Genomic DNA, 14,231 nt, shown 5'->3' with positions numbered 1-14,231 from the left:
ACTGTAGGTGCAGTCCCGATTAGCCTATTTGTGCACAAAGTGAACTTAACGTGTGGAGCTTTACGGCTGAAACCTGAGATAGCCGCTATAGCATTATCGTCAAATGCGGTGGAAAAATGTTCACCAAAAATATGAATAATCAGAATGATTGATTTGCTTTATTTTACTTCGCTTTTTTGTGCCACTTTTGGCTAAGTTGCAAAGATGGGGATGAGTGATGATATGATGAAATTGAAGAATGGACATCCACGCTCAGGACGTGATTCGAACCCGGGACCCCTGGGGTAGTAGCGCAATGTGCTAACCACTTCGCCACGCGGTCCGGCAGAAACAATGATTGATTGCAATGGAAGTATTGGGTGCGTCAGCACTTGGGCTATTTGCACTCGTCCCATTACACGGGACCCAGCCTCTTACCATGGCTAAAATCAACACGCGTCTCTCAGGACTAAAAACCTCCTTACCTAGGTTAAAAGCTGAGGCCATAAGGGGCACTCAGAACAAATAAGAGCATTATACTGCCCGTACGTCCAGACGCCAGAGCCGCGTTGGCTTGCAACACTGCAGTTACTGGGGTGTACTTCTGCCAAAACCATCCCTCTTGCAATGGCTTGTAGGACCACAGTATATAGAACATAACACATACGTTTCAATGTCAGGTTCCTTATTTAAAGTGAGATAAACAAGACTGGCACGGCTTTCAAGTGTTTACAGGATTAGTGTGTGTTAAGTGGCACGTTAGAAAGCGTGATATTATAAGAACTGTATGTGAAGAAGTGTCGTATCGTATCCCTTCGGTATGTGGGATCGAAGTGGGTTGATGTAGCTCATTCATCATTCATCCCCATTCCATGGAGCAACTCGCTATTCATGGTAAGCTCGATGGTACAGTGCGAGAGGCAATGACTATACACTTGAGTTTAAACCACTACAGACTGGATCAGCATGGTGAATGGAAATATCTCTCTCTCTCGCTGTAGAAGTGCTCCCTCGAGTGTAGAACCACGGACTGCTTAATTGAACGAGGTGTCCGTTTGTCGTGCGAGCCTGAATGCCCAGGCTGCTCTCTCCTTCTCTGACCGATAGTTTAGAACTGACCACTGACCTCTCTCTCCCGAGACATTTATTCACATTGATTTTGCTAAACAAATGCAGAGTCGGACCTGAAGTATCTTCCTTGATTGCAACGATGGCGATCAAGGAAGCTCGGCAATGTCTGACAAGGCATTCCTCAGATGGTTGTAGTAATTTCCTGTCTGGAAAGGTGATGGCTAAATATCTGGGATTGTAGAGTTCGTTGTACGTTACATTTCGAAGATTCTACGGATTGTTACGGTATGACTCACTATCGGGTAATTCAAATAATGTTTCGAATAACCAATATAAGTAACAAGAACAACTGAAATAACTGGTTATCACAAGCAAGTTAATTTTACTGCGATACTTTCGACGACATGATAATCTTAATTGAACTACACTTTCAAACTATAAAAGCCAATCCTTACAGAGAAAAACAGATTTATTCGAATTAACCAAACTCATTTCTGTTCAGAGGAACAAAAAAAATGGAAGTAAATGACAAAATAATAATAAATATTCACGAATATTACCAGTCTCAACCTAAAATAACACTAATAATGTTAGGAGAAATAATTAAAAGCATTATAGCGTATAACACCCATATAATATTGTATATTTTATTAGAACAAGATCTCGATTCTTGGCTATCAGAATTCACACTATTTATCCTCCAAGGATTGATGCCGTAAATTCCGGGTCGATGTCCCTGTTTATTCCTTGAATTTGTTTATTACGCCGAGTGACCCATCAAGACTGATGTAACTTTTTTACTCAGCAATCCTTAGATTCCTAGTTTCCTGTCTAGGATTCTCATAGCCAAGAATCGAGAGAATTATCTTTCTGTTCTAATAAAATATACAATATTATATGGGTGTTATACGATAGACCCCACAAATAGTAAAACTAAAGCATTTTCCCACTTATTAACACATGCTATATTTAAGTCCTTATTATTTTTATGCGCAGGTGCAGTGATTCATGTTGTGGGGGAAGTTCAAGATATTCGTTGCGCAAAGAAAAAAATTGGTAGTCTTTAGTAAATTTGTTAATTTTGACTAAAGTTTTTGGTAACTCCAAACAAACTATTGTTCACCATAACCAAATTACTTTGCCGCCTATTAAAAAGAATGTTTGGTTGCAAGAAACTTTCTGTCAGTGTAAGATATTTTAACAAGAAATCATATACTTTTTTTTTTTACCTAAATCAACATGTGTTTGTCTTTTCAGGGACCATGGGCACTTGGCAGTGGTCTGTGGCCCTCTGCTGGTGGCTGGGGACGTTTTTTGTGGCCCTGGCGAGGAACGAGGGCTTCCGGCCCTGCGCGGACTTGAGCGCGAACCTCCCGAGGACCTGCTGGTGCGGGCTGGACGGCGACACGGGCATCGAGATGGACTGCGACGGCGTCGTCTTCGGGGGGGACTTCCCCGTTCTCCCCTACAAGGCACCCATACACAGCTTCTCTCAGAGGAATTCAGGGCACCAGAACCTTCCCACGCAGGTACGTCACTATTCTTGTGCTTTTTTTTTATTTAATTTTTGTATCTCGATTAACTCATTTTAGCCCAACACAAGTACAATAATATGTATTTGCGTCTTTTAATATGTTAAGTGCACTTAGATAGGCTAATCTTGTAATGAAGTGGTCCCGGGTTCGATACCCGGTGAAGGCACATAGTGGTTCGGATCCCACTTTAAACTGTAGGTCCAGTCCCGATTAGCCTTACTGTGCATAAAGTTGACTTAAAACACCAACTCAACTCAACAAATAGTCTAATCGGACCTGGACCTATTTTAAAGTGGAATCCGAACCACTATATGCCTCCACTGAACATCGAACCCGGGACCCCTTGATTACAAGGCGTTCCATGGTTGGAAGGACCATCTTAGCAGCATTTAAGAGTTTCAATGGAGGAGTACAAGAAAAAGAAAATGGTTTGATTTGATTTGATTTGCTTTATTTTACTTCGCATTTTGCGCCACGTTTGGCTAAATTACGAAGATGGGGATGAGTGATGATATGATGAAATTGATGAATGGACACTCACAAATATCCATGCCCAGGCCAGGATTCGAACCCGGGACCCCTGGCGTCGTAGCGCGATGTGCTAACCACTCCGCCAAAAAGAAAATGGAATAGGATACCAACTTATTCCTACTCTCTTATACTGTATTTTTAATCATTTGTGACTCTCCTCCCGTAACATTGTATATATTTGCCAGTAGCGTGATTGTGGATAGGCTATGATTTAAAGGAGGGATTCCGACCTTTATTTTTTGGTGCTCGGTCCAAAATTTTGCCCCTTTTCGTAAGACACCCACCAACCGCCTCTGGATTGGTTTAGCTAGCCAGCTACTCCTAGACGAAACCATGTGCTTAATTAAAGGCTGGAAGAAAACATAATTTTCCGTGAACTGCAACAGCTACAGCACCTGCAAAATGTACTTTCTCCCCCATAACTTCATTTCCATTGAAAAGGTAACATTGTTGTCCCGACCCGAAATGCGATCAAACCTAGAGAGAAAAAATTGCAGAAAAGCTCAGATCTTTACCGAAAAGGGAATCAAAAAGGCTGGAAATCGGATCAAAACGAGTGGTCGAACAGCCCAACTCCTTTCCTTCATTAATTTCATCTCATCGTCGCAATTAGCCGAAAGTGGCGGAAAGACGACGCTAAATAAAAAAAAATCAAACCACTTGCCGCACTAACTCTCCAGCCTTCTTAAACCCGAAGGTTTATGGCTGCAGCAACACAAGCCTTCCATCTGTCCATATCTAATCTTTCCATCTTACCGATTTTCCTTAGGTCCACCTCAACGTTATCCCTCCATCTTCGTCTTGGCCTTCCTACAGATCTCTTACCATCAGGTTTCCAACCAAGAATCCTGTAAACTCTTCTTTCCTCTCCCATTCGTGCCACATGTCCTGCCCATCTAAGTCTTCTTGATTTAATTGTTCTAATAATATCCGGACATGAATATAAATTATGTAGTTCTAAATTATGTAACCTTCTCCACTCACCTGTCTCCTGATCCCTTTTAGGTTCAAATATTTTTCTAAGGATTGTATTTTCAAATATTCTTGATGTACAAGTTTTAAGTAATTATGCAGTTTGTAAAATAATTGTTTAGTGTAATTGCACCATGGCAACGCACAGAATCGTAGTGAAGAATGGGTTTTCCTGTTGCAGGCTTTCACGGCAAGCGACCTTCCACTGAAGCGTCTGGACTTTTCCCATAACTCCCTCCGCCGTCTGACGGACAGGCTGCTGGTGGGGGTGGAGGGCACCCTGGAGGAGCTCCGCCTGGCAGAGAACCTCCTGGGGGACCACCTCAACCCTATCTTCTCCACCTCAGAGTTCCACGGGCTGGAGCAGCTCAGGATCCTCGACCTTCGGGGCAACGCCATCAAGGGGGTGGAGGAAGGCATCCTCAGAGGGTGCCAGAGCTTACAGGTAAGACCATTTTTGTTTATCTAAGGAAAGAAAATCACTGTAATCACCAGCGATTTATCCACACACATCCCAAAATTTCCTCAACGCATGGCTAATTTCTTTCACAAAATCTCAATTCTTGGTCATTTTGGCTCTAAATTTACCTTTAAAGCAGCCTTTATGGTCCAGGTGAGGCAAAAACATAGGGAATAGGGGAGGCATTTCAAAGTGGAAGAACGTAGTCTGCTGCAAGCTTGATAACACATTTTCTCACAGTACAGTAATGTAGCACTTAGGACTGGTTCAAAGTTAGGTACCCTCCGTATACCCGTGAGAAAGTTTCTAAATGTTGTGTTTAGCTCGCGAAGACGTGTTAGCAGGGAACTAGTGGATGCTTTTATGTTGGTTGGTTGATTTGGTGTTTATGTCCACTTTATGCACAGTAAGGCTAATCGGGACTGGACCTACAGTTTGAAGTGAGATCCGAACTACTGTGCTTCCACCGGGTATCGAACCCGGGACCCCTTGATTAGGATGGTTTTATGCGATATACCGGCACCATTTATCACGTCACGACGCGGTTGCTGATGATAATTTTACACTTTTGTTAGATTAGGAGTGTTACGTTTAATACCATTAGAATTTCCCGCGTTTTTTTTAGCTTTATGTGTATCCTCACAACGTATCCGTATTGTTTAAGGTGAAAAGTGTTAGCTTCACGAATTGAATGTAAAATGCGGGAGCCAGGTGAAGACTTGTTTTGACGCTTACTCCAAAGAAAAATTGTTCTGTAAGTTTTCAATATTCTAAAAATGAGACTTTCACGTGAGAGGTTACAAAACGTTCATTTCATTTGATTTTAGTTACCTACAGTCGCTTTCATCCACTTTTGGCTAATAGCTGTGATGAGGATCAGTGACGAGACGATATGACGAAGGAACACTCGCAAAGAACGCCCCATACCCGAGCTGGGATTCGAACACAGAATCCATGGCGTCGTAGCGCGCTGTGCTTACCACTCCACCACGAAGGTCGACTGTGAAGTTCATCACTAAAATTTCCACCATTGGAAGCTTTTTCTTGAACAAAAGGTGTAAAAGTTACTATACCCGGCCACACTATCTTCCGGCCCCCATTCGTAGCGCATAATGGTTACTTTTACAAAATCCTGTTTCCCTGCTGGCTACTTCGGGGAGAAGGGATTCTAATGTTGCCGCTTTTTGCCCAAACAAAAGGGCAGCGGTAGGCCTGAATTGGCTGTTTGACCGCAAGTTTCTTCATAGGTAAACGCGGCAACAGCGAGTCAGGCGGTCCCCACGCTGGTTCTTAGTTTGGTCGGACTAAATAAATCGCTTAACTATGAACTACTAGCAATGTGGAGTGTGAAAAAATAAAGTAAATAATGGTTACGTCGGAAATTGAGTACTCTGGTGAATCGAGTATAGGAGTCTCCAAGAAAATAATAGTAATAATAATAATAATAATAATTTGGCAACACAGTTATTTATAGGTAAAGTTTCCCGTGCATAGTATAGCACAGTGTCATGAAGGCACATTTAGGGTATATCGGGCAGTAGCGTATCTTGAGTTCAATATGTGGGCTATCTCATCATCCTCCAGTGCTCGAATTGAAGAAAAAATCTAAACAAGGAAAGAGGATCTTTCTCAAACATGTATTAGGACTAAACTTCAAATTACGAATACAAAATAATAATAATAATAATAATTTGTATTTCCGACATATTTGGCTGAGTAGTTGACACACAGCGTTACGATGGCAGTAGTCCCGGGTTCGAATCCCGACCTGGACATTGGTCTTCTTAGTGAGTGAGTGTTCTTCATCAATTTTATCATATCATCACTCATCCTCATCGTTGTGATTACCCAAAAAGTGGTAGAAAAACGACGCTAAATAAAGTAAATCAAATATTTTCTACTGGACTGTTTCGTATTGAAATGAACAATTTTATGCACATTTGCTAATCAATATTTATTTTGTATTTTAGTATCTGGGCTTCGCAGATAGCCTAGCTAGCCCAGAATATACGCCCCTGAGGATAGGGCCCCCACATATTCTCGATCCCGGCCATTTTCGAGATGATGTGATCAGCAGCACGATCTGGCTGCCTTTACTCCCCAGGGTTGCCCCCAGGTACCCATTGATTTGAGGCTGGGTGAGCCAAGGCAGCAAATATTTCGACTTTTATTATTAAATTATTAATTTATTAATAACAATAATTAATTTTATATCAACGGTCTGACCTTGCCTTAAAATGTTTTGTGATGACGCGCAAGTACACTCACGGACACTTCTGGGTTGTAACAAATTCACTGAAAGTTAATGGAATTATTACAACCCAGAAGTGTCCGTGACTGTACAACGAGAACAAGCAGCGCCGCAAACGTACTAAACCAGCTCCAGCGATGACGGTGCAGGACTCGAACGCGCGTGATTGACGTGGCCGCATGCAAAGACGTTTTTCCGACGAAAAGCCATTCTCACGGCGCAGAAGCCTTCGCCGACTTCCTAGTTGTTTGTCCACTGACCCAGTGCCTGGAATTCCTCTCCGCCGATGACCTTTTCCATGCGAAGGAGCCGATGACAAAAGACCATTTCCATTGTGGCGCATGCGAAATTCCCCTCGCCGCTAATAATCGCGGCACAAAGGGAGCTCGTTTAAATCAGCACCGTTATGAGTTCGCTGACAAACACTCAAGCTCCTGTTGGTTGCGCCATCAATTATTCGGCTTTAGTCCCCAAATTATAGATCAAGCGATGAGGTTTTTCCGTCCAGAATATGTACGAATATAAAAACGCATATCACCAACATTAATCCTATAATTGATTAACTTAATGCACAGAAAGGCTAATCGCGACTGGACCTACAGTTTAAAGTGGGATCCGAACCAGTATGTGTCTCCACCGGGTATCGAACCCGGGACCCCTTAATCATATAATTAAATACTACACTGTTAATAATTTGAGTTCCAGTTTTTAAATCCACTTTATGCACAGATAGACTAATCGGGACTGGACCTACAGTGTAAAGTTGGATTCGAACCAATATGTGCCTCCACCGAGGCTATTAACAATTAATATTATAATTAAATCATTACAAATTCCGAGTGAAATATCTGATTTCACATGTTTCTTTTGTTTGTACATGTTACTTTGGAAAATAAGCTATTTCGAAGACACATATGGTATCATCTAAGCCCCCGTTACGACGTCGGGCTTTTTTTCCCCGTGGAAAAAAAATGGCACACACTTTTTCATCATGAGAGGAAACAACATACAAAAGAGCTATAAATTGATAAACTACTTCATTTTTATATACTGTACACATACACAAGTACTTAGCTGTCCAACCAAAAAGAAAACATCAACACATTTCTAAATTGCATATTCGGGGGAAGAAAGGAATGCAGCTTGACAGGGAGAGAAGTTTTCGAACTGATATTATGTGGATGGGAAATCCCAATTTGCAGCGTCTTCCTGGTGTGATCGAAGATAAAATGTTCTTCAGCTGCAAGTGGTAGGAAACTTTACGCAAACGTCTCGTTACAAATCGACAGTTTGCGCGCACAACCTCGATTGCCAGTTTTTGCGTGTTTTCTACTTAATCTGATGATATTTCACGGTTATTTCGCGAAAAAGCGTTCATTTCGTGGAAAAGCACACATTTCGCATTACTTCGCGAATAAAACTCATGCATATTTCATCATTGGGGGTGTAGTTACGTGCAGAATGTTCAAAATTACATCTTTTTTTCACATTTCGCGATTCCACGCATCGCGAAAATTCAATGTCCCTACTTATTGGTAACACTGTAGGTGGGTGGCGTGACCTTGACTGGACTAATTTCATGTCGTTTGCTTATAGATAGGAAGGATTATGTCGGTGCCATATTCCGATACATATTAACAAAATATGGTAAAATGGTGTGATACCATTATAAAAAAAACACGTCGACAGAAAAGAGAGAATGAGAGGAAAAACAAAGGGAAGAGCGATAAAAGAGATCCGAAGAGTAATGGAAGAAAAGTGTGAGAGAGATTGGTGAGATAGATCAAGAAGAGAACAAGTAAAAGAGAGAAAGACAAATAGAACAGAATCGAAAAAGAAGAGAGGGAGGGAGATGGTGAAAAAGAGAAAGATAGTGAGAATAGACAGAGAGAAATAGGAAAGGGAGAAATATTATAGAAGAGTATAGAGATATTTCTGAGAAAGAAAGAACAGACGAAAAAGACAAAGATATGAATAGAAAGAAGCGAGATTAAAAACAAGAAAAAGGATAAAACAGAAAAAGAAAAGGGAGAGAAAATACAGAAAAAAAGCAGAGAAAGGAAGAGGGAAAGAGAAGATAACGAAGCCAAGGAAAGAAAACGAGACAGCGAGAAAGAGAAAAAAAAGATCAAACCAAAAGGAGATATGGAAATGACAGTGAAAAAGGAAAAAGCAAAAGGAATTAAACCAAGAAAATAGGAATAAATTACCCAAAAAGCGAAAAATGGGGGTAGTGGTACGAATAGTGAAACAATTGGTGACGTCAATCTCTGATAGCTTAGTATTGCTACACTGGGCTGGCACTTAATCCCAGAAATCCAACTGAGAGCCTTGGCGTTGGCAGGAAGGCACTCTTCACTTACCATGTCGATATGGGAATAGAAAAGAAGCATGGGACACCCTCGATAAAATGACACGTGTTGCCCAATTCTACATTATTCAAATATGGATACTGTGCAAAGTTGATCAATTGTTGGGATATTGCTCAGGCATCAATGTCGCAACCGTCAAGAAAACAAAACACCCACGGTATTAAAAGAAAGCACAAGTGAAAATTATGCGGCAAGCGTAGCATCACCTCTCTAATTTTATTTAGCACCTGCGGTCAACCACGAAGTTGAACTGACAAGTTAAAAGGGGCGCTAATGTTCGTCGTGTAAGAGAGAAGCAGAAAGAGCCTGTGTTAATTTTGCATCAAAAACTTTCTCTCTCTCTGTCAGGGATTAAGAAGAACGGACCATTATGCACGCACATCTTTCTCGTGACGTCATTCAAGTACTGAAGATGTTACATGCTCTAAATCATGTGCAGGGTCAGAAGCAGGGTGGTTAAAGGCCCAGGAATTTTAAATAAATTCAATTCCGGTCCAGGAGATAAAATCTGTAAAGTATTTCAATTCGGTCCAGGAACATTTTCTCCGGATCGATTTAAATACGGTCCAGCAACCTTTTTCCGGATCAATTCAAATAGGTAACGATAGTATAAGCCGGAGACGGATTTCTTAAAATTTACAGGAGAAAAGACGAGAAAGTACTTACGGAATTGCGTTCTTGAGGACTTTCTGAAGCCGGGAAAATTGTTTTTTAGAATCGTGCAACGTATTTTGCCTGTAAATAAGGTATTTTTCGTCAACCATGCATCTCCGTTGTACGATAGCTCGTTGCGCCATTACCGTCGACTACGTGAATCAAATGTTCCGTGCGTTCGGTTGCAAAGAAGCAATCACCATGCAGATAAGGACGTAAAGTAGAGTCTAGCCTCGCTTAAAAACCTTTTGTGAATAGTTTGTGCGGCATTTATCGGTTCATAAGTTTTGAAACACTGCACATCAGCTGACGATGCTGCATATCAGCTGACGATAGACAACGTGAGTCAAAATTTGCCCGCCGAATTAGCAACGACCAATAAATGATTATAATGTTAAAAATAACGCTTTTTCATGGGAAAAAAGTGATCCCCAGCTTGAAAAATCTTCTGCTATGCATATGAGGTAAGTAGCAATGATTTTTATTTGAAAACAAACTAGTTTAATGTGTCTCCGGCTTATACTATTGTTACCTTTAAATACGGTCCACGAAACTTTTCTCAGTATCAATTTAAATCCGGTCCAAATTCCGTATTGAAATGAAACAATACGCAACTTGGACCGAATTTCAATTATGAGAAAAAAAAAAGGTTCCGGCCCTCTTGCGGAACCCAACAGAACCCATTAGAATTTATGGGTTCCATGGACCTTCAACAACCCTGGTCAGAAGCGCCAACTTTTGAAAAACACTCGAGTTACATTAAAAAATAATATTGGGAAGTCTCCCTTCCTAACACTAGGCGAGAATATTATTTGCCACACTGGGAGGTTTCGTGGGAAATGAATTTTCTCAAAGCATGTTTCCAGTTGGAAAGGTCATTAAGAAATTCAAGAAGGGTCTTCCACAATGACGGGAAAAAATTAAAACATAACACCATTAAGCCTTGTTTCCATGATATGAAAAACTCAATATGCTGACCAAGGCAGAAATTTATTTTATTATAAAACATAAACTAAACGTAACGTTTCAACCTTCTAGCAAGGTCATCTTCAGACTCTGCACCAAGTACAAATGTAACAAGTGACACGCACCTTCTGCCTTTAGGGCTTTATGTTAGTCCGGTTACAACCATTTTATCGGACTTCTCAAAGGCTTCTAAGGGTTAGTAGGACCAAGCCCTTGCGAGGTCTGTGGTGCAGGATTTATTTTTAATTATCACCTATGTAGGTTTCAAATGAAAGATCATTAAGATATTTTACTCGAAGATTTATTTAAACTTCCGATGATATACAAAACACTTTTCAAACAGACAATTCACCCGATACAACTTGTAGGCCTAAACCCTATTAGTTATACCGAAGTTTAAAACCCTGGTCTTTTTGATGATGCAGGAGAACGCCTTATTCTGATTTAGGTTTGTGGAATATCTGCCAAATGGAGTACAAGTACACCAGCCAATCCGAAGATTGAAGCAAGATATTACCCAACGTCCCCTGAACCATCAGCCTTTCGGCGACCAGGAGAATGTCCCCTAGGGTTACAAAAGTCTAGCTCCTTTATATCATAATCTTGTTTACAATTTACCATGGTTACTACATAGTTGTTTTATATTTCCATAGTTTCAGCATTTTTTCCTGATTTAAGTTAAACAATTCATTATCTATTGTAACATTAACAACAACACATTTTTAAAGAAAAGATTCCAACATAGATTAATACAATACAGATTGAATAGTTTTGTGCTTGAAAGAGCATGTGTTGACAGGGGCGACACACAAGGTACAAAACAGGACGATACGAGTATATATACACAAACATTACTCCCCTCCAGACTATTAGAAAAGTTGACAAATTCAAACAAATTAAGTGTCTATCATTGGTTTCCTTGCATACTTAACATAACGCCACTCCTTTTATTTTCATCGTAAAAATCCACAGATGTTTGCCCTGTCGTGAATTTTGAAAAGTTCTACCACCAGCATCCTTTGTTCCCACTTGATATTATTAAAATCATGACATTACATGTTATTTGTTGTGGTAAGGGGCTGGACCCCGTATAACGTGACGGGTGCAAAATAGCCTAAGTGTGACACGTTCTTTTAGTCAAAAGAACATGATTTAACTCAAAGAGCAAATAATAAGTTCACATGAAAGACTCGAAAGCATTCGCGTGATGCCTCTCAGGGTATGGGATTATATCTCTCTGTTAGTTCGTCAAATAAAAATCAAAGTTAAGTTTGCACTATGAAAAAGGAAGTCTATTTTACTTCTTTGCAAACTAAATACTTATATGCCTAACATACAATCCATGTCACTCAAAGAAATTAAACTTCTTATAATTCAACTTGATCACTTTATTCAAAAAACCGAGCCCGAACTTAAAGTCAAGACAAAACACGCTCGTAATTGCCATGGCAACAGCTCTTAACAAGATAAGTATATACAGGTTATTCACTATCCTGACATTATCAGTGATAGGTAAACTACAGAAATTAAGATTAAAGAACAATAAACATTTGTACAAGAGAAAAGATAATTAATAACAATAAATATTAGTGCAATGGGAAAGGACGTGTCAAGTGCTGACGTACCCAAAATTGTAAATTCAAATTCAACCCCCTCCAGAAAAAAAGTCCTTCGTACGTACACAAGTGAATTGGAGGTACGTCTGTCCCACAGCCGCTCCATCCAGGTTAATTTTTCAACTGCGATTAGTTAGTGGCCTAAAACTAGTGATGGGCATTAGTCGACTAATATTAGTCGATTAGTCGATTATTAAAACCATCGAAAAAATTATCGACTAATGAAAATTAGTCGACTGAAAAAATTAGTCGACTAATATTAGTCGAATTAGTCGTTCGACTAATATTAGTCGAATTAGTCGTTCGACTAATATTAGTCGAATTAGTCGGATTAGTCGTTCGACTAATATTAGTCGGAAACATTTCGACTGATTTCAGTCGGGAACATTCCGACTAATATTAGTCGAAATGACCGAACATGTCTCATTTCCAGACGAACAATCGACTACTTGAGCAGAGGGCTTATTGTCAAGAAGGGAAGCAAAGCAGGTAGGTATTTCTTGGAAAGGTCAGTGACTGGAATCTTTTATCCCTTGATGCCGCGACAGAGCTGGTATGCAAAGGGAAAGCTGACCCTGCTGTAGCTATATCCCCCCCTACCTCCAGGGGGCGATGCCTACGGTCATTCATGTCGCTATTTTTGTTTTCTCTGAAGGGATACACATTCATAGTTCCGAGAGTTTCTTGGTATTCACAGGCCAGTGCACATTGTTGGTGCAAGAAAGACACCGCAACATTTTAAAAGCAAAACTATCCATTTCTGACCTTCAGATGGATTAGAGGGTTTATGATAAATGCATTTTACTGGAATGGAAATATTCTTAAACTTAAAAAACCGGTCGAATATAAGAAGAGAGTTTACAATCCACCAGCTCTGATGCAAGGTAAGGTAAAATTAATTTAATTAAAAATAAACATTAATTATGTTCGTGGGGCAAATACTAAAATATACGCTGTCCAGAACGATCTCAAACTTGCTGCAGTCGCTAGATGTTAATTTACCTTTCTGCCCCTTATGGGTTACAAATTTGCCAGCAACATCGGTGGTAGAGCGCGCAGGGTGGTTCATTCACATTCACGCCTTTTACGGCTCCGGGTTCGAATCCTGTGGTGGACATGGGTGTTTCTTGTAAGTTTCCACTCATCCATTTCCTGTAATCACAATTCATTCTCATCATCCCGATTAGCCTAAAGAGGCATAAAAGCGATGTAAAATGAGGATAATAATAAAGAAAGATAGAGGATGTATGTCACTTTGGGTAACCACGACGATGAGGACGAATTGATCAAAAAGAACATCCATGTCCAGCCTAATACTCAAGGGGTGGGGCAATGGGGTCATTTACCCCCTCCAACTATGAAATGTTTTAATATGAAGCTGTAAAACCTACGAAAATAACATTGACGATTTTTCAGATTTTGCAAGAAATTCGATTTTATTCTTACATAAATGAATGGGTTGTTCGCGAAGCGAGATAGGCTCCAGGACTCTGCAGTCTACAATATTTGGTTATTTTATAATTTTAGTATTATAACCTTTAAAGGTTTAATTGATGCATATCTATCAGACGCCCGGATTCAGCCCAGAGTGTCCTTGTTTTAAATCCCCGTCCCGACTTTCTTTGAACTGCATTCACGATGAAAAAATGTCTTTTTTTTCATTTAATTATTTATTGAAATTTCCAGTACAGCAGAAGCCATTTTAAACCGGAAAGAAACAACAGTAAAAAGTGCACTGGTGTTAAAACGAACACATTAAACACTAAACAAGACCAAAAAATTAAAAAAATATAATAAAGAAAAGAAAATAAACAAAATATAAAT

At 40.1% G+C, this 14,231-nt stretch overlaps 2 protein-coding genes across 4 annotated transcripts in view; one reads left to right on the top strand and one right to left on the bottom strand.

Moving 5' to 3' along the window:
- The window catches only part of LOC145999776 (telomerase protein component 1-like), a 374,109-nt gene that overhangs the window by 251,180 nt on the left and 108,698 nt on the right, over positions 1-14,231 (bottom strand). The window lies entirely within an intron of this gene.
- The window catches only part of LOC145999775 (uncharacterized), a 115,222-nt gene that overhangs the window by 62,747 nt on the left and 38,244 nt on the right, over positions 1-14,231 (top strand). The window contains exons 2-3 of the mRNA XM_083137075.1: positions 2,308-2,579; positions 4,270-4,533. Coding sequence (XP_082993201.1) covers positions 2,313-2,579; positions 4,270-4,533 — 531 coding nt within the window. The 5' untranslated portion in view covers positions 2,308-2,312. The remainder of the gene's footprint in view (positions 1-2,307; positions 2,580-4,269; positions 4,534-14,231) is intronic.

The sequence above is a fragment of the Lepisma saccharinum genome, chromosome 15 (assembly GCF_977018435.1).
Source record: "Lepisma saccharinum chromosome 15, izLepSacc3.1, whole genome shotgun sequence".
NCBI classification, from domain to species: Eukaryota; Metazoa; Arthropoda; class Insecta; order Zygentoma; family Lepismatidae; genus Lepisma; species Lepisma saccharinum.
The sequence above is the reverse complement of the archived record's forward strand: the minus strand, read 5'-3'. Positions and strand labels throughout refer to the sequence as shown.